At 36.9% G+C, this 26,211-nt stretch overlaps 1 protein-coding gene across 1 annotated transcript in view; it reads right to left on the bottom strand.

Moving 5' to 3' along the window:
• mmp17a (matrix metallopeptidase 17a) overlaps positions 1-26,211 on the bottom strand; it is an 85,101-nt gene that overhangs the window by 15,982 nt on the left and 42,908 nt on the right. The window contains exons 2-4 of the mRNA XM_051878693.1: positions 22,616-22,748; positions 22,238-22,373; positions 10,114-10,400 (exon numbers count right to left, since the gene is read on the bottom strand). Of these exons, the coding sequence (XP_051734653.1) occupies positions 10,114-10,400; positions 22,238-22,373; positions 22,616-22,748 (556 nt within the window). The remainder of the gene's footprint in view (positions 1-10,113; positions 10,401-22,237; positions 22,374-22,615; positions 22,749-26,211) is intronic.

A 26,211-nucleotide genomic window follows, 5' to 3' on the forward strand; every position in this document is an offset into this window, starting at 1 on the left:
ATTAAGGGTTTTCAAAATGGGGTCCGGATACAACCAGGGGACCACAAGAGGGTGAAAAGTTCAGAGAAATTAGATGATTTAACAAAGTAATATTTTCCAAATAATAATTCATACATATAAATATAATTTATTTACAATTCTATCCATTATAAATATATCTATAAAACTATGTGGTTAGCAAATCTCACATAATTTTTTCTCTGAAGAGTTTGATGAGATCTCTGACTTGGCAAATATGAGCACAGTTTAAGGCATTATTGAGACAGACACAAGGAGAACAATCTGAGGGGCAGAAAACCTCAGCAGTTTGCCTCTCCATGTGATTTAGGAGAGAGAAATGAAACTAAAAACAGATTTCATTTGTGATATTTCTGTCCTACTGAACATCAAATACCTTGTTTCACAAGGATGAAGACATCCAGTGCAATTATGTTCTGGAAATCACGGTGATTAAATTGGGAATAGTTCAGGATGTCCACCCACATTGTCATTTTCAACACAATGAGCTTGTGATTGACAGGGAGGACTGCGCCATTAAACGTTACTCACCTTTTTCATTATCTCGCTTTAGTACACATACAGATCTGCGCGATGCAGCCAGCCATAAAAAACATTCACACTTTTCTGTTAAATGGTCTCTAGAGATGGCAACAAAAATGCAGCCAGAGCCAGGAAAGTGTCATTGGATTAGTTGGAATAGAGACAGAGAGAGAGAGAGAGACAAATAGACAGGAAGTGATTTATAGATAGACAGACAGAGAGAAAGGTGAGCAGGGCCCTGGGCTCTACAAACCGTGGAAATGCCAAAACGCGTGACAGTTGCCTTACAAGGCAGGTTTGTATAAGCAGAACACAGCTAGACAAGCTTCTCTGAGCAAAACCGAGGATTAAATCAGTGACTTGCTCATTAAGATTACAACTCAAAATGAGCCATGTATCACTAACGGGGGCTCGACACCCTCATGTGGGTACCTGCTTTTTGCATTAGCATAATGCACTTCAAAGATTACGCAAAACAAAAGAGGCCGGGACCTGACGGATTTCTGCTTGGTGAGGAAAGTCACCCGAGTTTTCAGCAGAACAATGCAAGCATAATCTTGCTTGCATGTCTTGCAAAGTGTGTATCTTTCTCAAAATGTGTATACCTTTTAAACCAACAGAGCAACATCTGTCATTAGCTACGTTTACATGGACTCATTCTTTCCAATCAGAATAAAATCATTCCGATTGATGAATCCGAACGTTGGGCCCTATTTTAATGATCTAAGCGCATGGTCTAAAGCGCAGGGCGCAAGTGCCCTTAGGGCATGTCCGAATCCACTTTTGCTAGTTTAATGACGGGAAAATGGTCTAAAAGGGTTATGCCTAGTCTCTTAATAAGTAGTGGGTGTGTTTTGGGCATAACGTGTAATAAACCAATCAGAGTGTCATCTCCCATTCCTTTTAAAAGCCAGTTGCGCTCGCGCCATGGCGGATTCGCTATTGACATGGCGGAATTTGCAAGCGGAAAGACTGAACGCTTCTCCAGAGAGGAATCCTTTTATTTTTAATATTTGTGTGCTGCTGTGCTTCCCTGTGTGTGTAATAAGCAGTGTACGCGCGTTCTGCACCCACCTATAGACGCATATTACTAATGCGCCCTTTAAATAACAACAAAAAAAAATTGCGCCATTGACTTTAGACCAGGTTTCAGCTGTAATTTCAGGTTTCAGCGTAGTCTATTTCAGTTGCCTCAAAATAGCAACGCGTCAACAATGCGCCTCAACACACCTCATTTTCAGAACAGCACGCCCATGGGTGCACAAACGGTCACAAATGTATTTGCTATTTAAACAACGTGGCCAAGGACATGAAAATGATAACTGCGTCGGGCTGAAACTAGCAAAAAACACTTGCGTCGCACCTGGCGCCACATTGCTCCGGGTGTATGATAGGGCCCCATGACCACTAAATAAAGTCAACATGTCCTCCAACCAATATGCCCATATAGATCGTTTGTCACTTCCTTGAAACACGACCTATAGGAGCGTTACTAAAGTTGCGCCCCTATCGACAACAGGACACTTTAATTTTCGCGAAGCTCAATTGGTAGAGCATTGCAATATACAACAATATGCAATCATATTGATCCCAGGGAATGCATGTGCTCATAAAGTGTATATGCACTATTAATCACTAAGGGTAGGTGTAGGGTTGGGGTAGGTGTAGTCGTTAATAAAAAAATGAGTTTTGCTAAATGGAAATAGGACAAATGGTGGGTAAGGGACCGTGTAAAAAGTCTACACATTGCATTTAAATGAACACGCATTTTGATTGGTAATGACGGTCATACGTCATTTCGTGACGACAGATGCAACACGACACTGTCATTATTTTTACGCCAGCTAGAGGGCGCATGACTTTAAAACAGTATAAATAAAATAATTGATGTGCGGTTTATGTCACAATTTTCAAATCGGAATTGATCTTTTGACATGTGCACACTACATGAATATATAGTTTCCCACTGTTGGTACATACCAACCATCCTGTCACTGCTTCTTTTTTTTGTTTTAAAAACAGACTTGATATTTATCTGTTTCAGGTCCTGATTACAACAAGCACATGAAGCTTTGTGCCGTGCAGCTTATATATTCATCAAGCAGTAAAAACGCCCTTTTCCGCACACAAAACAAGGCATCGAATATGGATGAGAGTCCGAAGCAAAGGACTGGTGGGATGTTGTCCTGCACCACTTCACAGACGATGACTGGAAGTAGAATTTCTCTGTCATTGCAGATGCACAGAACTTTCTAGTTTCATTTTTTTTCAGTCTGATCAAGTGTTTACGTATCCTATCAAACGGATTAGAAAAGCCCTTACCACCCCTTACAATCCAAATGAAATTTCAATCGGATTTGGCCAATTCATTCTGAGTGGTTATATGTGACTTTTATTCTGACTGTGCTACTAGTCTGACTACAAACTGATTATTACACTCTAAAAAATGCTGGATTAAAAACAATCAATTGTTTTAACCCAGCAAATGGGTTGTTTTAACGCAGCGGTTGGGTTATGTTTGCCCAACCTGTTGGGTAGTTTTATTTAACTCAACTATTGTTTAAAAATTACTGTATTGCTTGCTTAAAATGAACCCAAAATATGTTGGAAATTAACATTTATTAATATAAATGATCATTTAGTTTAATGAATAATAATTAAACAATAAACATTTATTAAAATGCTTATTAATAAATGTTTACCTTTTGATTATTATTGTTGCCTCTAGTAATTATGTGTTTGATATTTTTCCCAACCTATTTTGGGTTCATTTTAAGCCAGCCATAGTCATTTTTAAACAATAGTTGAGTTAAATAAAACTGCTCAGCACGTTGGACAAACATTTAACCCAACTGCTGGGCTAAAACAACCCAATCGCTGGGTTTGTCCATTTTCAACCCAAATTGGGTTGTTTTTAACCCAGCATTTTTTAGAGTGTAGGGTCCATGTAAATGGAGCTATTGTTTACTCACCCCTCATGTTGTTTCAAACCCATATGACTTTCTTTCTTTTGTGTAGCTCAAATGAAGAAACACGTTTTTTACTCTGTTATTTTCCATATAACACACCAATATGCATGGAAGAAGGATATGAGGATGAGAAGTAAATGACAGATTTTTTTATTTTTGGGTGCACTGTCCCTTTAAGACAACAGACATTCTGAGGAAGAATTATGACTGATGAGTTTTTCCTTGTGTCTGGTTAGCAACCACCGTATCTAATTGCTAGAGGCTGATATGTTTAGTACAAGCTAGCGATTCATCCAGATGAACTTTGTGCCAATCAGGGTCCAAAGGAGGAGATGTGGCGGATGACAGATGGATATGAAGCAATCTGATTAAGACCTTACGCACTGGAAACATCTGGTACATGGCAGCCTAAAGCTGAAGGTGTCTGTCACAAATGACTGAAATAAATGAGTGTAAACTATTTTAAGACCGAAATTTAGCCTGTGCATGTTAACAATCTGGCCCTGGATTTCAAAAGCTTGTCTGAGTGATGGTTATGGTATTAAAGTACCTTCTGTTCAGTAAACAAATACATGTGTTTAGGATTATCAGATCAGAATGGCTTTAATGAAATAGATCACTGAAAATGTCAAATCTGTCATCAATTACTCACCCTCATGTCCTTCTAAACCTGCATGAGTTTCTTTCTTCTGTGGAAGAATTGTACTGGTCGCTCTTTTCCATGCAATTACAATGCATTTTGGTGGCTTTCAAGCTTCAAAAAGATGCAAAAGCACGATAAAAGTATCACAAAAGTAGTCCATATGAATAGGGGGTGAATTCAGGTTGACTGTCAATCAACCTGAATTTAACCCCTATTTCAAATCTTCTAAAACATTATGACAGCTTTGTATCAGAAACTGACCAAAATGTGAGCCATTATTCAATTACACTCTTGACTCTTTGAGATTTAATCATTCTTTTGAGTCAGATCTTATGAACATGAATTGGTTAATCAGGTCTGAATGCAATTTCATTCTCATGTTTTTCTCATGTTTTCAACATCTTTCCAATGAATTGGTTAATCCAGTTCACAAAACAGGTCTGAAAGATTTGTTCATGAATATTGTGATAATGTGGTTTCAGAAGACTTGAAATAGTCTATATAACTCTTCAGCAATAGGCTATTTTATAATAATTTATGGTGCTTTTAGGTCCTGTTTGAAGCTTCAGTTCCCATTCATTGCAACTATTTGTAAAAGAGTAGCCAGTATAATTCATCAAAATCATACTGATTTTGAAGGACATGAGGGTAAGTAAATAATGACAGCATTTTCACTTGTGGTTGAACTAATCCTTTAAAATCACTGAAGCATAGGCAGAAAGTTGATGATTTCTTAGAATAACCTTGTTCATGAAGGTAAAGAGCTCTCTCTCTCTCTCTCTCTCTCTCTCGCAGTGTGTTCGCAGAAAGGAAATCAACAATAGTCACTGCTAATGACTGGCGGCTCGGCAAAATGGACGATAATGGACCAGGGTCTTCTGCCTCATTTTGTCATACACACAAAAAGATGTGGACACGCACACAGACATTAAATTCAATAGTGAATCACAGGCTTCGGCCAAATTGCGAAAAGTTTATCAAAAAACCACCTGCTTAATGAGCCTTTTGTTTGGGCCATAACAATCAGTCTGCATTAGTGAGCAACCAATGAAGGCATAATTAATAAAAGCAATCTGCCCGCTGTCATAACAACAGCTAGAGACGCTCCTGTGATTCCACTCTTCTGACCCATGGGAACATGGGACGCCTCCGCTGCAGTGCAACATGTACGAAGATATCCACAATCTCAAACGGAGCATTTTGAATTCTGTCTAGTCTCCATTAAGAGCTAATTAATCTGTACACATAGCAGAACTTCCTCTTTCCTGTTTCTTTCTGCTGTTCCCTCAAAGAGAAAGTTCTTGTTATGTCAAAAACAATATGCTTACAGTTCACCAGACTGAGCTGGAGGGAGAGAGAAACAGGGAAAAGGGAAGTGCGTTTACTCACCCTCTGTTTGCATGATAACGCTTGTTTTTTTGTTTTTTTTAAGGCGTTTAATCAGTCTCAAAGATTTGTATTCCTTTAAAACATTCCTTAAAAATAATTAATTTAAAGTTTCAATGTGAAAATTTCTATTGGCTATAATGATTTAAAGGGATAGTTCACCCAAAAATGAAAATTACCCCATAATTTACTCACCCTCAAGCCATCCTAGGTGTACGTATATGACTTTCTTCTTTCAGACGAATACAATCTGAGTTATATTAAATAATGTCCTGGCTCCGGGGGGTTAATAAAAGCCTTCTGAAGTGGAGCGATGCGTTTGTGTAAGAAAAAATTCCATATTTAAAACTTTAAAAACACCAAAAGCGTAACCCCTGACGTGATGTAGGAGTATCGTAAGCTTAGATGCCTCTCGCTGTTCAAACAAATAGGGCTGGGCAACAAACTCAAGCTCCTCTTCTCTTTAAATTTCTCTCTAAAAATGTTCATTTTAGACTTCTAATTCGTGACGGTGTTTTTTTTTTTTCTTTTCTTTTTTTTTTTTTTTTTTTTCGCTCTCTCCTCTGCGTTTCCGCATTTGTCAATACGTCATGCGTCGGGTCAGAGTTCACTCTTTCGCTGTAAATCGATGCATACGGCCGTCTGTTTTAGTTTTCAAAGTTTTAAGTTTGGATATTTTTCTTACACAAACGCATCGCTTCAGAACGCCTTTGTTAACCCCCCGGAGCTGTGTGGTTATCTTTTATGATGGATGGTTGCACTTTTTTGGGCTTCAAAATCTCATCTATTTACTGCCATTATAAAGCTTGGAAGAGTCAGGATATTATTTAATATAACTCCGATTGTATTCGTGTGAAAGAAGAAAGTCATATACAACTAGGATGGCTTGAGGGTGAGTAAATCATGAGATAATTTCATTTTGGGGGGAACTAACCCTTTAAGATCTAATATAAATTAAATGACATTTATTTTCAATTAAAGTGTCTAATATATACGGAGCCCCGCACATGACATGCAAGAAAAAAAAATTAAATCAATTTACTAAATCATGCGCGCGGCTTACTAATTCATTCCCTCGATTTACTAAATCGTGCGCACTAAATAGTAGGCTACTAAATAGTAGGCTACAAAAATTTACTAAATAGTAGGCTAATGATTTAAAAATCGACGGAACAAAATAGTAAATTGTGTACACGTTTTAGTAAATCAAGGGAACGAAATAGTAAATCGTGCGCACGTTTTAGTAAATTGAGGGAACGAAATAGTTAATCGTGCGCACGATTTAGCCTACTACTTTTTTCCTGCATGTCATGTCAGGGGCTCCGTAAATATATACTGTTGATTAAATATTTTTTTAATGAATAGCACTGAATTCAACAACAAAACTGAAATCACAGTGCAAGTTTTTACCTGTCGTCTATAAGCGAGTGTGGAAGTTACGTACGTAGTAGCAATAGACTGTGGATGCATTTCTATCAGGATCAATTATTTACACCCTTTGGCGGTACCCTGCTGTAACTAAACTCTGTTCTGCTTACTGCTTAATAACTTCCTCACCTTTCTTTCTCACCTTTGAAACAAAACATCCAGCTCTTTATTTTAGCATTACTCCATGTTTCATCACTCTGAAGGGGAAGAACATTTTCTTCAAGTTTGCTGGTTGGTCTATGGAAAAAAACGCAACTGCACAAACTGAGAGATTAAAAAGTGTGACGAGTATTATGCAATTCCTCTATAGCTGATGATTTAGTCAAGCTATAAAAACCACATAAAATACATACTTAGTACTGAAAAAATGCCCTACACACTGTTTTTGACATCAATAATAAGAAATGTTTCTTCAGCGCCAAATCAGCTTATTAGAATTCTGAAGAATCATGTGACACTGAAAAACGGCGTAATGACTACTGAAATATTGTACTGCATTTTTGATCAAATAAATGCCGGTGAGCATAACAGACTAAAAAAAAAAAAACGTACTGACCCCAAACTTTTGAATGGTAGGCCATTTCTGGATTTTTATCCTTAAATAGTCTCAGAGGACAGAAGGAAAGCCAAAAATAACACTGTAAATCAGGACATATTTGGCTGATGTAGAAATCTTGGGCCAGTTACAACGGCCCATAATGAATAATGGCTGGTGATGATGAGTCAGGAATAATTGATGACCATATGGGAGGTCCAGGTGCAGATGGTCATTAGATGGACAGGTAATGAAGCGAAAACATGGAAATGGCCATGTTATGGTGAAGGGTCAGTTGAACACACACGAAGAGGTGGAGGGCTTGTCTTCAGCAGATGAAGGAGGGGTGCGACGCTCAGCTGTGTATGTCGAGACGGTGTAAGTGGGTGGTGAAAGGCTTGTGATTTTTAAGTAGGACTTTTCCCTCCCTATTTCTCTCTCTCTCTCTCTTTATTCATTCAATCCCTCATATTACATCCGAACCTGCCAAAGGCCTAAGCAAACAGCTGCTCGTCTGATGGGGGGGCCTAATTGGGGCAGACTCCACTGCTGTCCATGAGCATATGGCCCATAGCCACATGAGAGCGGAGTAGGGATGCAAAGGGTCGTTTGAACCAAGCCTATCAGGGTTCACTCACTGGGCAGGCTGGTGTAATGGGAACCCCACCTGCCCCTATGCTAATTAGCAGCCTCGTGGTTAGCGCAGCCTCTCGGCAAATGTGTGCACCTTTGGCTCGCAAGGAGGTCCATCTTGGAGATGATCGAGCCAGGTTATGGCCCAAGAGAGAAGAATGAGGAACTGAGATAGACAACAGCATCTGTTGCTTTCAGACATGCCTTGGCTCCTGGGCTCCGGATCCTGTTTTGAATACCGCACAGAAAATGTCTCTATTACCTGATAGACATCACTGACAAAAGTGTCCTGAGGAATCACGTGACAGTCCCAGACAGAAAAAGAGTCAAGGGAGTGGACAGCAGTCTTTTTAGCCTGTAAGACCCAATCAGAAACAATCTCTACCTGTACATTTCACATCTTTGACATTTTATATATATATATATATATATATATATATATATATATATATACATACATACATACACACACACAAAATTAAATTTAAATAAAAAAATGTATACAAAAAAATACATAAAATGTTTATAAAAACAATGGTTATTTACACTGTGTTCTAAATTATTATGCAAGTGACATCAGTATTTCAGTATTTTTGTTTTTCAAAGAAAGTATTTGTTTGGTTTATTTCTCACATCTTTTCAGAAAACGGGTATCAATCTCAGACAGGTTTGTTATAATTTGCCAGGTCTTCTCAGATAAATGGAAACCCTACTTAAAGAGTTTGTTCCACATTATTAAGCAAGTCACAGTTGTCATGCAATATGGGGAGGAAGAAAGATCTTTCTGAAGATGAGAAGCATGAAATGGTGCAATGTTATGCAAAAAGCATGAAAACAACTCATATTGTGTGAAAACTGAATCGAGATTATCAAAAGATTTGTGAGTGATTTAGAGCACAGAAGAACCCGATCAGATAAAGGCTTATTAAGGGAAGTTTCTGTCAAACAAATTAATTGTACTAAAAGGACAGCTATAAAGTGACCCGTTCTGGCAAAATGAGTGGCAATGAGCAAGTTTTCAAAAATGACATATTGTTATTTTGGTAACACTTTACAATAAGGTTAAAGTTGTATTAACTAACATGAAATAACCATGTGCAATACATTTGTTACTGTATTTACTAATCTTCGTTAACATTAGTTAATGAAAATACAGTTGTTCATTGTTTGTTCATATTAGTTCACAGTGCATTAACAAATGTTAACAAGATTTTAATAATGTATTAGTAAATGTTGAAATTAACATTAACAAAGATTAATAAATGCTGTTAATTAATAAACTGCAGTTCATTATTAGTTCATGTTAACTAATGTAGTTACCTAATGTTAACTAATGAACCTTATTGTAAAGAGTTATTTTCAGAACCTCTATTAAAAAACCTTCAAAATGATGTATGATTTGTTGGAATCAGAGAAACAAATGACTGAGCTACACCTGTTTTAAGTCGATAGAGTCAGCAAAGTCAATAAAGTTAAAGTTTTCTGAAGGTTTTCTGAATGTGCGCTGTCTGAGGTGTCTTTGTGCGCACGCTTCGGATCAGTCAGCCAGCGCGAGTATAAGATCGATTTATCTACATCAGCATGAGTCTGAAAATCACATTTCATAGGTTCAGACTCATGCCATCAAAAATTCGCTATGAATATTCACAAAGTTGGAATGCTGCCCTTTAAAACAACACCAAACTTGTGCTGAGGGGCAGCGTGAGTGGTGAAGCGAGCAGACAAAAACGGCATTTTTCATGGACAAAGGAAAGGCACTCCTCTCAGGAAACATACAAATAAAGATACTTTTAGATGTTTCATTGCTATTTGAAGCATTTTGATCACTAGACGAGGACTTAATGAACTTGTTTTTGTGAAAACCTCAAATTCGACCAAAATCTACATTTTTGACTTGTTTTGCCTGTAGCTCGAAATTAGTGCATTCCGACTCATTTTGCCAGCATGGGTCACATTCACATATTCTCTTGCCATCTTACCTGGCGACCTGAAGGTCCAGGCTTCATCATCATCAAAGTGCGTGTCGCCAGCTGTAAATCGTTCTCCGGGAAAGAAGGCGTGGGCTACTGTGCCGCCGGGTCCATCGAAAGGGTATCCATCATTATGGTCCGCTTTGGTGAAGTCAATCTGAATATCCGCCTCATTCCCCGCCACCTCATGGAAGTTAAGAGGCGCGATGTCACTCCACACTTTCAGAGCGTAGTACATAAGTGCCCGCACTGTGTCCCGACCCAGCAAAACTGACTCCTTTGGAAACGTCCTCACCCTGTGAGAGTAGAAACATGAGTATATATTTGAAACCGTGGCTTGAAATAGACAAGAATCCCTTTTGTAAGAACACCGACAGTGCTAGAAGATAAACTCAACATCGTTTTGACGTTTGAAAGCATAAATAGGCCAAGACATGCAGCAGGCTGTCAAAAGCAGCTCTGAACACCCAGCTCTTTCTAACTCAGAGTTAGTTCCACAGTAATACATTTAGGATACACAACAGTTACAACACATCTTCTTCCCATCTTCCTCTTTTCTGTTTTACTCAAGGTAATTCGGAAACAAGTAAGTATGATTTGGAAGTCCACTACACCCCACAATCATGGTAATCACTTCTTCCAAGGGCAATTTGAGCCCTCTTTCCAAGTACAGACACAGATCGATGAGAAATTAATTTCAGAGTGCCGGCTCTGTAAGTGCCCACTAAGAAGTGTGCCCTCCACATAGAATACACTTATCCTTTCTACACAAGCACCGGGTTCAGGCATTCTATTACATTTGCAGAACATTGACTCTCCCAGTGGAGTTATTCGGGCACTTGCTGGTACCGTATTCGCACCGGTTGCTCAAGGTCAGGATGTAAATACAGTCAAGTTCTTTGTCAGTTTAGATTAACAGCTGGTTCTACAATGAGTTTACAGTCAGGTTAGTTCAAATGGAAAGGCAGGAGATGCACAATAGCGCCGTGCCAAGGTCACGGCTGCCCCCAGCTGCATTTACAATGAGCTAAGTGACCTCTTTGTGTGCTAACATTCTCACTGTGATGTGTTACACAGTGTGTACATTAATTTATCTCACCCCAATGATCTTCTGCATGACTTGTGCTGGATATGTAGTTAACACCCTTAGTATTTTACACGCAGCAAAGAATACAAATCTAAAGCTTGTGAGGGAATTTAAGGTGAAACAGTGTACAATTTGTGCTTATGTTCATGTTGTAGCCTAGAACTGACATGTAGAAATGGCATAAAAAGATATAATACCGAAAACTGCACGTAAAGCATATTATATAAGTATTTGTATATTATATACATAAATTATATACATATTTGTTCTTCATTTTTAAATTTATTACACAATTATATAATTAATTATATATGTAAATAATAAAAAATATATAATTATTTATTATAAATAATACAATAATATTAATAAGAATAATATTATTAATATTAATAAAAATTACATTCGTGATTAATCAAGATTTTTTTTTCTCAGTTTCTGGGGATGAAATGACCAATTATGGCCACTCAACATTACAGTATAATTTTTAACATTTAATAGAAAAAAAATAATAACAACATTTATTTTAAGTGTACTTAAAACAACCTTCACATAAATCCATTAGAATAAATGTCATATTTAGCTGTGCCTTTAATATAGCAGGGCTCAATGATTTTCAAGGATTTTTCCCCCCACTGGCCTCGCCACAAAAAACTGTTTTTGACCCATGCAACCTTGTATTTTAACAAATAAGGCTGTTATGACACCAACATTTTAAATACCAGTGAAATTTCACAATTCTCGATTATAATTTTTATACCACAACAAAACATTTAACTAATATAAAGTAAACATTTTTAAAGACAGGTAAACAGCGATAGCACAAATAAATATAAGAGAACGAACATACAAATTATATAAACAGTGCTTTAAAATTTGTCAGGTATGTCTAACAGTAATATTAAGAAATGCTAGAGAAATTTAATAAAGTTGTAGTATCTGAATCGATCAAACACACAATTGTAAAAGTTACTCCTCCAACCCTTCACCAATGCAGACTCCGTAATGTCTTTCCCACTTGGAAACTGCACCTTTCTCATTGGTCAAGCCCAAACTTAAAGTTGTGACTTCTGTAGAGGTTAAAAAGCCCCCACGCAGATCGGCAATTTAGTATTAAGTTGTTAACTCCTTTGTTAAAAAAGGTGCTTTATAGTGAGAAACTGATGGTTCTTCCAGCTTGTTAAATGACTCTTTTCATAGCTTCATTCCCCGGTTATGCTACAGTTTAATATCTTTCCACTCTCTCATTTCCTATGTATGTGTGATTTATATGTCTGTGTGGGTTTAGTCTAGCTATGTGTTCGTGATTTAGTTAAATAAAACTTGTGTGTACATTCTTGCAAGTTGATTCTGATCTGCTTATTAACCAATGTCAATGATAACGTTTACGATCACAGCTACATGCTAAGAAAGCGTTAATTTTCTGTGTCCACAGAAAATATCCTTTCTGAAGAGTTGATAGGCGATCAATACTGAGTATTCGCTGGTTATAACGAGTTATGATTAATTATTCATATTTCCCTTTTGAGCTAATTTGCTACAGAAAGTAATCAAATGTAAAATAACACTGCATAGTCTTCATTGTAGAAATCAAATATAGATTAATCCTTATTAAAGTTACAAAGGTTATTTAGTCAAAAGTAGCGAGTGGATTTCTCTTTGTCTTTTGTTGTTTAAATTAACATTAATGACACAGACAGCAGCAGGTATATTAGTCTGCTGTCACTTTAAGACCTGACGCGGATCCATTGAACTCTTTATGTTTACTTAAGACTTTTCAACTCATTTAAGACTGTGCTTATGAGGAAACTTGCCAAACACGGCATTTTGACATAATTTTGTGTGTTTTTGTCTATTCAGGTTTACATTCAATAAGTGCAGTCTGCCCTGTAAGTATACAATGGCCTAATATGGTCACATGAAAATTTAAGGAGCTAGGGAAGGGAGTATGAATTTCAAGTTCAATTTTCCATCCATTTTCGCCATAATGTGCCCTCAGCAGGGTTTCAATAGACGGCCGGCATAAATTGGAGAATAATCAAGGCTGTTTTTTTCATCCATGTCGTCTGGTTATTATACAGGCACTAGCAGTGGCAGCTAACCTGAAAGCCTGATAAAGTGCCTCTGGGAAGACTGGCCATCCCAGCAGCATGTAAACGCACAAATGTTGAAGTTTAATTTTCAGTCACAATCCCCCTTCTTTGTCTCCATGTGATACAAGACTGATTAGACAGACAAGAGGGGAAAGGGATAAAAAGAGAGAAAATGGCAAATAGGAGCAAGTTCAAAAGAACTCATTTCATCTATTCCGTCGTAATTCTCACAGCAGGTCTGACCCCTGCAGATGAGTGGTCCAGACAGGACATTTACTGTATGGTGATAATCGCACATCAAATCAATCCACCACTCTCACAACTAGGCGCTGAGACTGAGTGAAGCACAGCCAGATGGGTGTTTTAAAGGAATGACTCCTCAAATTCACTCTTAGAAATAAAGTTTCAAAGGGGTTCTATATAGAATCCTAGGGTTCTTGACTCAATTTTAAAGAACCAATTATGCCAAAACGATTCTATATAAGGAAAATGTCTTAAATGACTGCATAATACTTTCATGTTTGACAGGATATTTCAATTTATTCTAGTGATAAAAATGGGTGTAACAATATTCAAACTGAACCAAAAAACGTGATATACCACCCACAGTACATACCGCAGTACTCTCATGGTGTACCTCAGGCAAGTCATTCAGTGTCCACAGCTTGTTAGTTCGCCAGAGAAATTATCTCTTTTGCTAAATATATGCACTATATTAGCCTATATATTCATTATATTTTACTTTACCTGTTAGTGATGTCTTGATTTAATATATGTTTAAATAAATCTGTCATGAAAATGACAGCCACGGTGTAAATGATTATAATTCAACAACAAATTGGAGTAAAAACATAATTTTATAATTAGATTTAGACGTTAACCCAAAAACTGCCTTATGTGCAGTTTACATGTTTGCATAGTTTGTTATTTAAGTGTTGATTATTATATCTAAAAATAAATAGCAACTGAATTTTGGCTTATAGTTAGGGCTATGTTGATAACCTTTAATATTATAGTAATGTGCAAATAAGGGCTCCCTATATAGTTTACAGCATTAAGCAGAGATAATTTTTTTATCCATAAGAAACTTTTATAATAATTATTAATCAATTATATAAATTATAATTGAATTTATTTAAAGACACAAAATGTTCAATTCACTTTTTAATTAAAAAAAAGAAGCAATTTTATGTTTAGTTTTCTCCCCCCTGCTGTACCGAACCGTCAGTTTTGTGTACCGTTACACCCCTAGAGATAAGGTATGTTTACGAGCTGTATAATTCATAACATTTTATTAAAAATTAAAAACAAAATTAATTAAAACTAAATGCATAAAATGATCCAATGATGGGAACCCCTAAAAGGTTTTATATATAAAGTGCCTGACGGAACCCTTTAAAGGTTCTATATAGAACCTTTTCTTCTAAGAGTGTAGTCTTTGAAATTCTGAAACAGACAGAAATTTAAGTTGTTATTCATCTTTATATGCACCTTGGAGCATTCATGAGAATTTTTGAAAGAAGTAGCAATGTCCAATTCATAAATGAATCATTCCTTTGAGTCAAATCTTTTTGATAAATCAAATGATCCATTTTGCAAAACCAGACTGAATTATATTTTCACAAATCAGACTGATTTGGTTCTTGAATTCAACTCACTGACGTAATGATTCACAGTGGTTGAAAACTCACTGGAAGACAAGATTACATGACTTCAGAAGACTTGGGATACAATGCATGAATCATGAAAATTTTGCAGCTTGAAAAGCTTGAAAATTTTGGGCTCCATTTATTATAACTAAAAAAAAATTTCACCTTTTGTTTTTCACAGAAGAAAGTCATGCAGGTTTTGAACGACATGAGGGTGAATAATCGATAACAGTATGTTGATTTTTGAGTGCACTATCCCTTTAAAGATTCCCTCAGCCTATTCAGTGATATGGTTTTTAGTTACTCTCTCCAATCAAACAGGCACGCGCCATGAAGGATGAAAAGAAATTCAACCCTGACGGATTATCGTCATTTGAGTCCTTTGGACATGGGGGGGATTATCTAGCTAAACTACAGCATGATGATTTACAACCTCCGCCCTCACTGTGTGCTGGCATCTGGGCTAGATGCTCAAGCAAACACATAGATGCCCATGATACCGAAATCACACAACAGCTCCTTCACACTCTCATTGGGTATCGCCTGGAGTGTACTGAGCAATTGTGAGAGATGTTCCCATTTTCAGCCGGCATGGAAAGGATTAGGAGCGTCAAGGGGTTTGATAGACAGAAATGTGATGGGAGTAATGGAGGGTGGTGAGGAAAGAGATGCTTATCATAAAGCCATTTCACTCTGCTCCCTACTAATCAGCTTGGGAAATCAACCCCAAAGACACACAACGTGAGTCTGGGGGGAAAACACATTGTCTTCAAAGCAATCACTCCTAATCTATTTGGGTAATTAATGAAGAGTGTTAACGAGCAGACGGTGGCCCTAGAGTATGGTGAGGGTCTAATGTGGAGTGATGGAGTCGTGATGAGGGGCCGTCTCCACTTGTGACTGGTGGTCCATGTGCTCTGAATACATATGTAGACAGCTAGACCTCTGAACCTGCGTTCTTACTTATAAATCATTTATTCATCAGCGTCCACTGAGAGGCCATCCAACTGTCTGGACCAGTATACTGTCGGAAAAATAGAAAAAAAGAGTAATACTATGTGCAAAGAAACTTTTTTAAACATGTTTTGATGCCTGTCAAAGCCTTATAGTGACAGTTCACCCAAAACCACAGTTTATATACAAAAAAGTATGACTGTGTATGACTTTCTTTTGTGGAACAAAAATGAGATGTTTTAAAGAATCTTAATCGAATTTATAGTGACTTAAATGACACCATAAAATGAGTCCACAGTAGGCATGTGCATCTCCATAGTTGAGGCCGATGCGATACATCTCGATGCATAACCAACGATACGATACATTAAAGATACATATGAAGCAGCTACCGATGTGATGCGATTCACGCCTATTACGATACAATGCCATATGATTTCAATTCAGTTCAACACAATGCAATTCAATGCAATACGATGTAATTGAAAAAAATATGATGCTATGCAATTCAATATGTAGGGCTCTAAACTTTATTTTTTCTCAAATTCTGTTTTATGTTATTTTTTTCCAAAGTACTGTTAAAATTAAAACATGGATGAAAAATTGTGATCATTCCTTAAAAAATCTTAATAATTATTGTATTATTATTATTATTATTAGTAGTAGTAGTAGTAGTTGTATTACATTAAGACATACATTATACCATACAATAGTAATACAATAGTACTACAATAGTAATAGGGCTATATTTCTGTTACAAGTTAAACCGAACTTTTATTTTGACGGGTTGCCGTGATCTTGAAGTTTCAAGTGTGTGTATATGATATGACGGTAACACTTTACAATAAGTTTCATTAATTAAGCATTAGTTAAGGTATTAACTAACATGAACTAACCATGAGCAATACATTTGTTACTGTATTTACTAATCTTCATTGTTTGTTCATGTTAGTTCCCAGTGCATTAACAAATGTTAACAAGATTTTAATAATGTATTAGTAAATGTTGAAATTAACATTAACAAAGATTAATAAATGCTGTATAAGTGCAGTTCATTATTATTAATTATTAGTTAATTAATGTTAACTAATGAACATTATTGATATAAGTGTTACCGATATGACAATAGTTTTTTCTCAAATTAAATGTAAAATGCTTATGAAGTGACTCTCAGAGCAGCTCTGGAGATGAAGTTTATGTGTTCATGTCGTCATATAGTCAGATGAAGACACTGGAAAAAAACACCACGAGTGTCATGCTTGCTTCAGGACGTGTAGAAAACATTTGCACGTCTGTGCCGTTCAGGCAGAACATGGAGGAATCATATTCAAATAGTCTTTTTGCGGTTTAATATTCACAGACACTAGTCCATATCGCGATTTGATTTTAAGTGTACCCAGCTACTTTTGATTTATTCATCCAAAATTTGACAAATTCCGTGACATTCTGTGTTATACAGTAAATTCTGTTTTTATGAATGGATTCCGCGATTCTGTTCGTGTTTTCTGCATCGCGGAAATCATAGGGCCCTGAATATGGTACAGATAGTTCGCTTTTATTTCTTTGGTTCAGACAGGCAGCAAATAATAAGTGCCTTCTGACTTCTAACACATGGCCCTTTCACAAACAGGCCTTGTAGTGCCATATTAATCTATAGCTACTCTATGTTACTTCTCAGGACAAGCCTCGGTCTCCGTAGTGTTGTGATACGTCATATTCACGTAGCAGCAGTTATGCCGATGCACCGATGCGAATCAGTGAATCTTACCATCCCTAGTTCACAGGATTCGTACACTACAGTCCAAGTCAAGAGCAACAGAACAAAATTGAGTCATTATTCATTTCAAATCTTTCCCTCCACTGAGCTGTTAACCCAAGAACCCCTGAGAACAGATCATTGAGTTGAACTCTGTTTCATGAACAAACCAGTTTGATTCATTAATGAATCATTTAGTCTGATTGATTCTGATTGAGTCTGCTCAAAAGAATGATTAATTTATTGATTCGGTTCTCAAGTTCAACTCATTGCTTCGGTCACTGTATGGAAAAAAACATGAAAATTCACTAAAAAATCCTTTTGTTGGCAATAGACATGACAGTGAGCAAAAAGTATTTAATAGTTAGAATATAATCTTAAATTAAGTTTTTCTTGTTTTACATTAAATGTAATAAAATGTATTCTAATTGAGGTTCATGCTTAAAACAAGAAGAAAAAAACATTTTGCAATATGCTAATAAATGTTTTTCTTTTTGTAAATTAATAAAGTGAATTAATATTTAAGGATGTTTAGATATTTTTACAGACAAAAATATTGTTTTAGAAGTTTTTTTCCCTTAAGAGTCTTGATTCATATATAAAGAGGCCAAAACCTGTCAGCCTGTGCTGATCAAAAGCTCAGAGTTTTATACTGTCTGTACATTTGTGTGTTATCGATTCTTCCCTTGCCCAAGCCCATTTTAAAAGATCTCTTCTCACACAAACCTGTATGATAGTGCAGTGCAATAATCACTCAGAATCCATCATAGTCCCTTCTCCATTCCTGTCTGTCTGTCTCTTTCCATACAGCCCTTTTCAATTGGCCTGGACAGGTTTTTTATCACTGCTCCTAAAACAAGCCATTACAGGCTTTATTACAGTGACTGGCTTCTCAGCTGGTGTACAGGCACGCCTCTGTCGCTACAACTGAACCAGGGGTGGAAAGCTCCTGACATGCATTGTACAAGAACTGATAGAGTTCTCTCAGCTCAGTTATAGGAGTCATTGCACCCCAGCCAGCACTGGGTGGCTCTGAGGAGGTCACCCTGGCTGGGTCTGCCCAAACTCATCAACAGAGAAGAAGGTAGGTTGAAGCAAAAATTAAGGTCACACAAAAATAACCCCACTGCTGAGGGAGACAGAATGAGGAAATTGAGGAAGCACAGATATCAAACTGCAAAATGTATTGGTATATTCAATTCTATTTGACTCCAAAAGAAAAATACATTTTAATAGACACAATGTTGCTTCCAAAAAGCTCATTCTTAAACTACAACTAAACATTAAAATGACTTAGAAGTGTTTGGAAGTATTTTCAAATGTCAATAGGTAAAAATGAGATTACAAATGCTAAACAACAGAGGTCTGTCTCCATTTGTATCGCCGAACACTCGGTGTATGAAGTTTCAAGCACTATGAGTCATACACATCACATACAATTATCTTCAAAGGGCAGCATTATAGTGTTGTGTAATATATCACACTTTTATTCGCTAAAACTTTTAAATGTAGTGATTTTTAAAATATCGTTTAGCTAAATAGCTATATATTATCATTTATTGATAAACACATCATTGCTGCATTTCTGAAGGATTTTTAGGGGATGCCGCGCTTCCTGTGTAGTTTTAAAGCAATTGCCAGTGGTCAAACTCTCAAATGACCCAGCTGAGTCAGAAAGCCAAACATTTATTAAGCTGCATGTCTTTGAGGTCAGATGTCTTGTGCAATTTATTCCGGACCATCTGGATGTATGTGTTGAAGATGCTCGCAACTCATCTGAATGGGTTTATCAGCTCTAGAATATCGGAAATGTCTTTGGATTTGATAGTTCACTCAAAACTAGTTTCTCAAAATTTCCCTTATGTTGTTCCAAATCTGTATGATTTTCTTTCTTCTGTGGAACACATAAGGAGACGTCAAACAAAGTAGATACATTTATTATTGAAATGCTATATTGATCCTAAGGCAATATATTTCCCAGCACAGAGAATGTGCACAGAGACCTAATTTGCAGGCCATAAAATAACTCTACCTACAAGTAACAAACATGCCTATACATTGACATTTTACCAATTAAAAAATAAAAGGTATACCCTATAGGTAAGAATGGGTTGAGTGTAAGCCTGTGTGATTGACAACACAGAGAATACGAGATCACAGTGGGCTTCTGTAATGATAAACAGGAAAGAACATGGTATGAAACCCAAGACAAGTGTCTGTAAACAAAACCCAATACTACACACAACACGCTTCAAGAGCAGACACATTCACATTGTCAATCTGTCTTCAAAATAGACAGCCTTAAGACTGGTGTTGAGGAGAGTTTCTGTGATTGAAATTGGAAAAGCTTGTGTTGAGGGATTTCTGACATTCTTCTGCAATACTCTGCCTATAAGATGGGAATATAAGCCAACGTTATCTTGCAATAAGATTTGAATGGCCAATATTATCTAGCTACAAAACCAAAATACACCCCAATATGTTTTTAATTAAAAAATCAGAATATCAATCAGAGTATAAGGCAGCTAAAAATAAATAAATAATGTAAACCAATTTTTCAAGATATATAATCAGAATATAACCAAATAATTCCTAGCTATAAAATAAGAAAATAACCCAATATTTTCTAGCTAAGAAATCAAAATAAGCCAATATTTTGTAGCCAAAAAATAAAATAAAATAAAATAAAAAATACAATCCAATATTTTCTAGCTATAAAATCAGAATATAACTCGATAATGTCTAGTTATAAAATCCCCAATATTTTCTAGCCCAGTGTGTCCAGAATTTTCAGCCTTGCCCAAGAACTCTCATTTCATTGCATCACTAATTCTGTCTCTTTCCATCAGCTCTTACTATCACTGAGGCTTCAAGTCATGTACAGTGGGTACGGAAAGTATTCAGACCCCCTTAAATTTTTCACTCTTTGTTATATTGCAGCCATTTGCTAAAATCATTTAAGTTCATTTTTTTTCCTCATTAATGTACACACAGCACCCCATATTGACAGAAAAACACAGAATTGTTGACATTTTTGCAGATTTATTAAAAAAGAAAAACTGAAATATCACATGGTCCTAAGTATTCAGACCCTTTGCTCAGTATTTAGTAGAAGCACCCTTTTGATCTAATACAGCCATGAGTCTTTTTGGGAAAGATGCAACAAGTTTTTCACACCTGGATTTGGGGATCCTCTGCCATTCCTCTTTGCAGATCCTCTCCAGTTCTGTCAGGTTGGATGGTATACATTGGTGGACAGCCATTTTTAGGTCTCTCCAGAGATGCTCAATTGGGTTTAAGTCAGGGCTCTGGCTGGGCCATTCAAGAACAGTCACAGAGTTGTTGTGAAGCCACTCCTTTGTTATTTTAGCTGTGTGCTTAGGGTCATTGTCTTGTTGGAAGGTAAACCTTCGGCCCAGTCTGAGGTCCTGAGCACTCTGGAGAAGGTTTTCGTCCAGGATATCCCTGTACTTGGCCGCATTCATCTTTCCCTCGATTGCAACCAGTCGTCCTGTCCCTGCAGCTGAAAAACACCCCCACAGCATGATGCTGCCACCACCATGCTTCACTGTTGGGACTGTATTGGACAGGTGATGAGCAGTGCCTGGTTTTCTCCACACATACCGCTTAGAATTAAGGCCAAATCTTGGTCTATCTTGGTCTCATCAGACCAGAGAATCTTATTTCTCACCATCTTTAGCAAACTCCATGCGGGCTTTCATGTGTCTTGCACTGAGGAGAGGCTTCCGTCGGGCCACTCTGCCATAAAGCCCCGACTGGTGGAGGGCTGCAGTGATGGTTGACTTTCTACAACTTTCTCACATCTCCCGACTGCATCTCTGGAGCTCAGCCACAGTGATCTTTGGGTTCTTCTTTACCTCTCTCACCAAGGCTCTTCTCCCCCGATAGCTCAGTTTGGCCGGACGGCCAGCTCTAGGAAGGGTTCTGGTCATCCCAAACGTCTTCCATTTAAGGATTATGGAGGCCACTGTGCTCTTAGGAACCTTAAGTGCAGCAGAAATTTTTTTGTAACCTCGGCCAGATCTGTGCCTTGCCACAATTCTGTCTCTGAGCTCTTCAGGCAGTTCCTTTGACCTCATGATTCTCATTTGCTCTGACATGCACTGTGAGCTGTAAGGTCTTATATAGACAGGTGTGTGGCTTTCCTAATCAAGTCCAATCAGTATAATCAAACACAGCTGGACTCAAATGAAGGTGTAGGACCATCTTAAGGATGATCAGAAGAAATGGACAGCACCTGAGTTAAATATATGAGTGTCACAGCAAAGGGTCTGAATACTTAGGACCATGTGATATTTCAGTTTTTCTTTTTTAATAAATCTGCAAAAATGTCAACAATTCTGTGTTTTTCTGTCAATATGGGGTGCTGTGTGTACATTAATGAGGAAAAAAATGAACTTAAATGATTTTAGCAAATGGCTGCAATATAACAAAGAGTGAAAAATTTAAGGGGGTCTGAATACTTTCCGTACCCACTGTATGTATAAATTCAAATGTATTGAATGCATTTCTGACATGTACAGCTGTCTGACAGGAATCACTCAGACAGTTTCAGACCCAAACATAGTGAATGTACCTCCAGGAAAGATGCCTCTTGTTCCATTTATTCTGAGGAGCTAATGCTCGTTTTCGTCTGCCTGCTGACATCTCCGGCTCTGACATATCTGGCAGCGAGCAGCGAGGGGTCTTCATTAAGCCCAAGGTTGCTTGGTCTGCAGGGAAACACATACATGCATAAATACAGACCCAGACACATGTGCAGCATGCAGATAGGGCGATGCGTTTTTGGTCCCGTAGACTGCAAAAGAAAATCTGCCAGCTGCAGGAAGCCAGATGAACATGAGACAAAAAAATTGAGAATTACGTATCTCTTAAAACATCCAAAAATGCAAGGAGAACAACCAAGGACAACAAGGACCAGAGCTTTATTATGAAAATAAAAGAATGTACTAACCTAGCACTCCAGTTTCCTCCAGCCCTCCAAATCTTTGCATGGCTTTGATGGCTCTTGTCAGAGCTTCCTTGGTCTGTAGCTGTCCATTCACAGGATCAGGAGGTGGGAGATACCCAAACTTGCTCAGCCAATCCTGCGGTAGAAAGCAGGTGTTGTTGAAGAGCATTTCTGTCAAAATTTGTAGATGCTTTCACAAAAAAATTATACATTTCTGAAAACAGACAGGCACTTTTTATCAAATCTCTCATCGATTATGTATATTCTGACGTGATTGGGGCATGAACGTACTGGGTTTAATTGGCTAAAATATTAAACTTGCAATTTTTAAAGATGGCAATCTTATCAGTTTGTTTTCTTTTATCACAATATCATAATTACGTTAGCAGACATTTCAAATAACAGATGTTGCTCCTTTTGTCATGTCTTCAGATGTAACTTCTAACATGAAAAACTGGCAATGTATTAGAGAATTTCCCAGGTGCCTTTTCAGTTTTTACTCCAATTAAAAACTTTCATTTTTCTTTGGGGAAAGTGTTTTCATTAATAACCACATCATATATATTTTCCTATGTCCTCAATTTCACTTTCCATCCTGTCAGTCATTTATAAATCTCATTACCTTCTAGTTTAACTAATAAAAATCAGTTCATTAAGGACAGTGACATCAGTTTTGGTGAGCAAGAAACAGCTCAAACATTTACTATTTGGAATGGATGTGATGAATTCTGTAATGTGACGTTTTGTGGTATTTAGTGTTTGTCTCACACTAAAACAAATAATAAAACTACAGAAATTGGTATGACAATATCAAGAACTTAAAGATGATATCCTTATGTTAGCTAACTGTCGATCAATGGCTAAATACAAAGTTCTGTCATGAAACTCTAGATGGCACAGGTTGATTGGGTCTTGCTTTATCAGTAGCCAATGAGCTCACTGCTCAACCTTCAAATACTACAAATACGCAAGGGAGTCTCAAAAGAAGGTTATCCCAGTATATTTTTGTGTTGATATGACAAATCGGGTAGATTTAGCAATATGGCGGGTGCATGATGCATATTACGATGTAATGAACTATATGCCTCTCTCCTCTGACGTTCTGAGTTGTTCGAAGCGTTTGTAAGGATACTGACTGTTAGAAGGCAGCTGTCTGACTCTGACATGGCAAACAGGTTTGTGTAACATTAGCAACACATTATTAGCTGTCTGAAAACATAGTCAAGCAAAACACTAATCGTATTAATTAACGTTATGTGTCCGACGTTGTAAAAAGCGATACCATTATGCAGCGTTTACCTCAGTAAGTTGACCGAGTGGATATCGTCTGAGCTCATGCGAGTGAGTGGAGGCGGGGCTAATTATAATATTCATAGATTTGTGTATATTAAATGAGGCAAAGGTGTAGAGTTACATTCAAGTTAATTTAAGGCATTAAGATTTTTTTTTTTTCATAGGAAAAATGTTTAAATATGTAATTTTGGTGATCAAAGATGAGTTTTAAGGGATAAAATTATTGACTACAGGGGGACTTTAATAAATATAAATAATATCTAAAATTACAAATATATTATTAAATATATCAATTTAATAAATATTTAAAACACAAGCATTTTGTTTTATTAAAAAAAGAATTTGTAAAACCCATGAAAAGCCATATTGATCAGTCACTAATAAATAGTTTGGGGTCCCCTCCGTGTCAAGGGTGGTTGATCAAACCTCATGAAATCACTACCACAAATTCTAAAGAGACAATCACCATCTCTTACAAGCACCCACTCACTTTTAGTTGACTCAACTCTGCAGCTCATCTACTTGACATTGATGACTATTGGGATTGTGCTGAATGACTATTAACAAGCATCGATTTGAGTTGAAAATTCAGTGCAATATTAAAGATTCTGACACACTCAAGCCTGTTTTTTTCTCCATTATTGTGCATTAAGCCAGACTATGTTGAATTTTAATGGTGTTTTGTCAGTCAGATCAATAACTGGGTCTATCTCCTCATAATTCAAATGATTCCATTAGAAAAGTTGTTTTGTGCCAGCGCAGCAAACTCAGCAGAGCATGGAGACATCCCAGCTGCACATCAGCTCAGGCCTGCGGGCAAACTGTTTGCGTATGGATTTAATTTCATATAGTATTGTGCTAAAACACAACGCCGGTGTATGGTTCATTAAAATGTATGATCTCTGAAAGGGTTCTTGCTTGATTAATCATGCCACCTTCATCGTTTAGAAAAAAGCCATTATGACTACATTAAATATAAGAGCAAAAGAGAGTGATTAAAAACGTCAAATCTGGCCGACTTAAGGCATTGATGACGTGGGCTTTTCCTTTAAGTGCCAATAAAAGAATGAGGACGTGCTGTGAGTGGACAGACCAAGGTCTTTCAGAACAGGGGGGCACAAACAAACCTCTCCATCTCAGTGTAACAAATGATGACACTGACAAGCAAGAGAACTAGAACATCAGGTACAAGAGCTAAACGCACCATCAATATTGCATTCATACTCTGTCTTTGAATCTGAATAACCGAAGAGTTGAAAAGTTCACTTCTTGAAGCTAAACTTTGCAAAGCTCCACACTTGAGTTCTAGCACACTTCCTTGTAACAAGGTTAGAGAGTAGTTAAGAATTTGGAATCACTTCAAAATATGAGTCAGAAGAATAAAAGAAGTGTCTAAGGGACACGCAGATGAGTGGGTCAACAACATGGAGCACTAACCAAAGGATCTGACTTAAAGCAATAGATTCAGCTTACTCACTAGCATTTTGTTCCAAACCGTTTGACTTTTTGTCTTTGCTTGAAGACGTTTGTATGTTTGCACTGCTCTTTTTTTTGTTTGCTGTGAATATTGTGTTTTTGCTGTTGCTCAAAAATAAATAAATAAATAAAAAGCACTATAAAAACTGGTCCATATGACAATTTTAGACAGTTTAGTGGAGCTAGAGAGTTATACAATAATTGTATTAAAAAAACAGTGTGAAGTCTGACAAATATTTCCTTTTGAGTTCAATAAAAGAAAGACAGCAAAAGAGTGTAGTTTTAATATTTTAAAAAATAAAATAAAATAAAAATAGGTACACTCTAGACCCAATAATATTTTAATAAAATAGGCACAATATTGACAAATAATATTTTAATTAAATAAAATAGGTACACTATAGACTAAATAATATTTGAATACATAAAAAAGTACATTATAGACCAAAAATATTTTAATAAAATAAGATAAAATAAAACAAAATAGGTAGACCATAGACTAAATAATATTTTAATTTAAATAAAATAGGTAATGGTATATAATAAATATTAATTATTAAATAAAATAAAATTAGATTCCATTAAATAAAAATGTAACAATTATATCCAACAATAGGTTTCTTGAAATTTGAGCTAACAGTGACTGACGGACAATCCCTATCCTAGTATTCAAATTTAAACATTATAAAGGTCGGAACACACCAAGCCGACGCTGACGAACTAGTGGCAACGAAAGCAGGGGGTTGGCTCATGTCGACAGCGTTTGGGTCCAAAGTTGCCCTGACACACCAAACCAACGCTCGACAGCCGACGGCCAAGTAGCATGTCCG

This window comes from Ctenopharyngodon idella, chromosome 21, assembly GCF_019924925.1.
Source record: "Ctenopharyngodon idella isolate HZGC_01 chromosome 21, HZGC01, whole genome shotgun sequence".
NCBI lineage: Eukaryota > Metazoa > Chordata > Actinopteri > Cypriniformes > Xenocyprididae > Ctenopharyngodon > Ctenopharyngodon idella.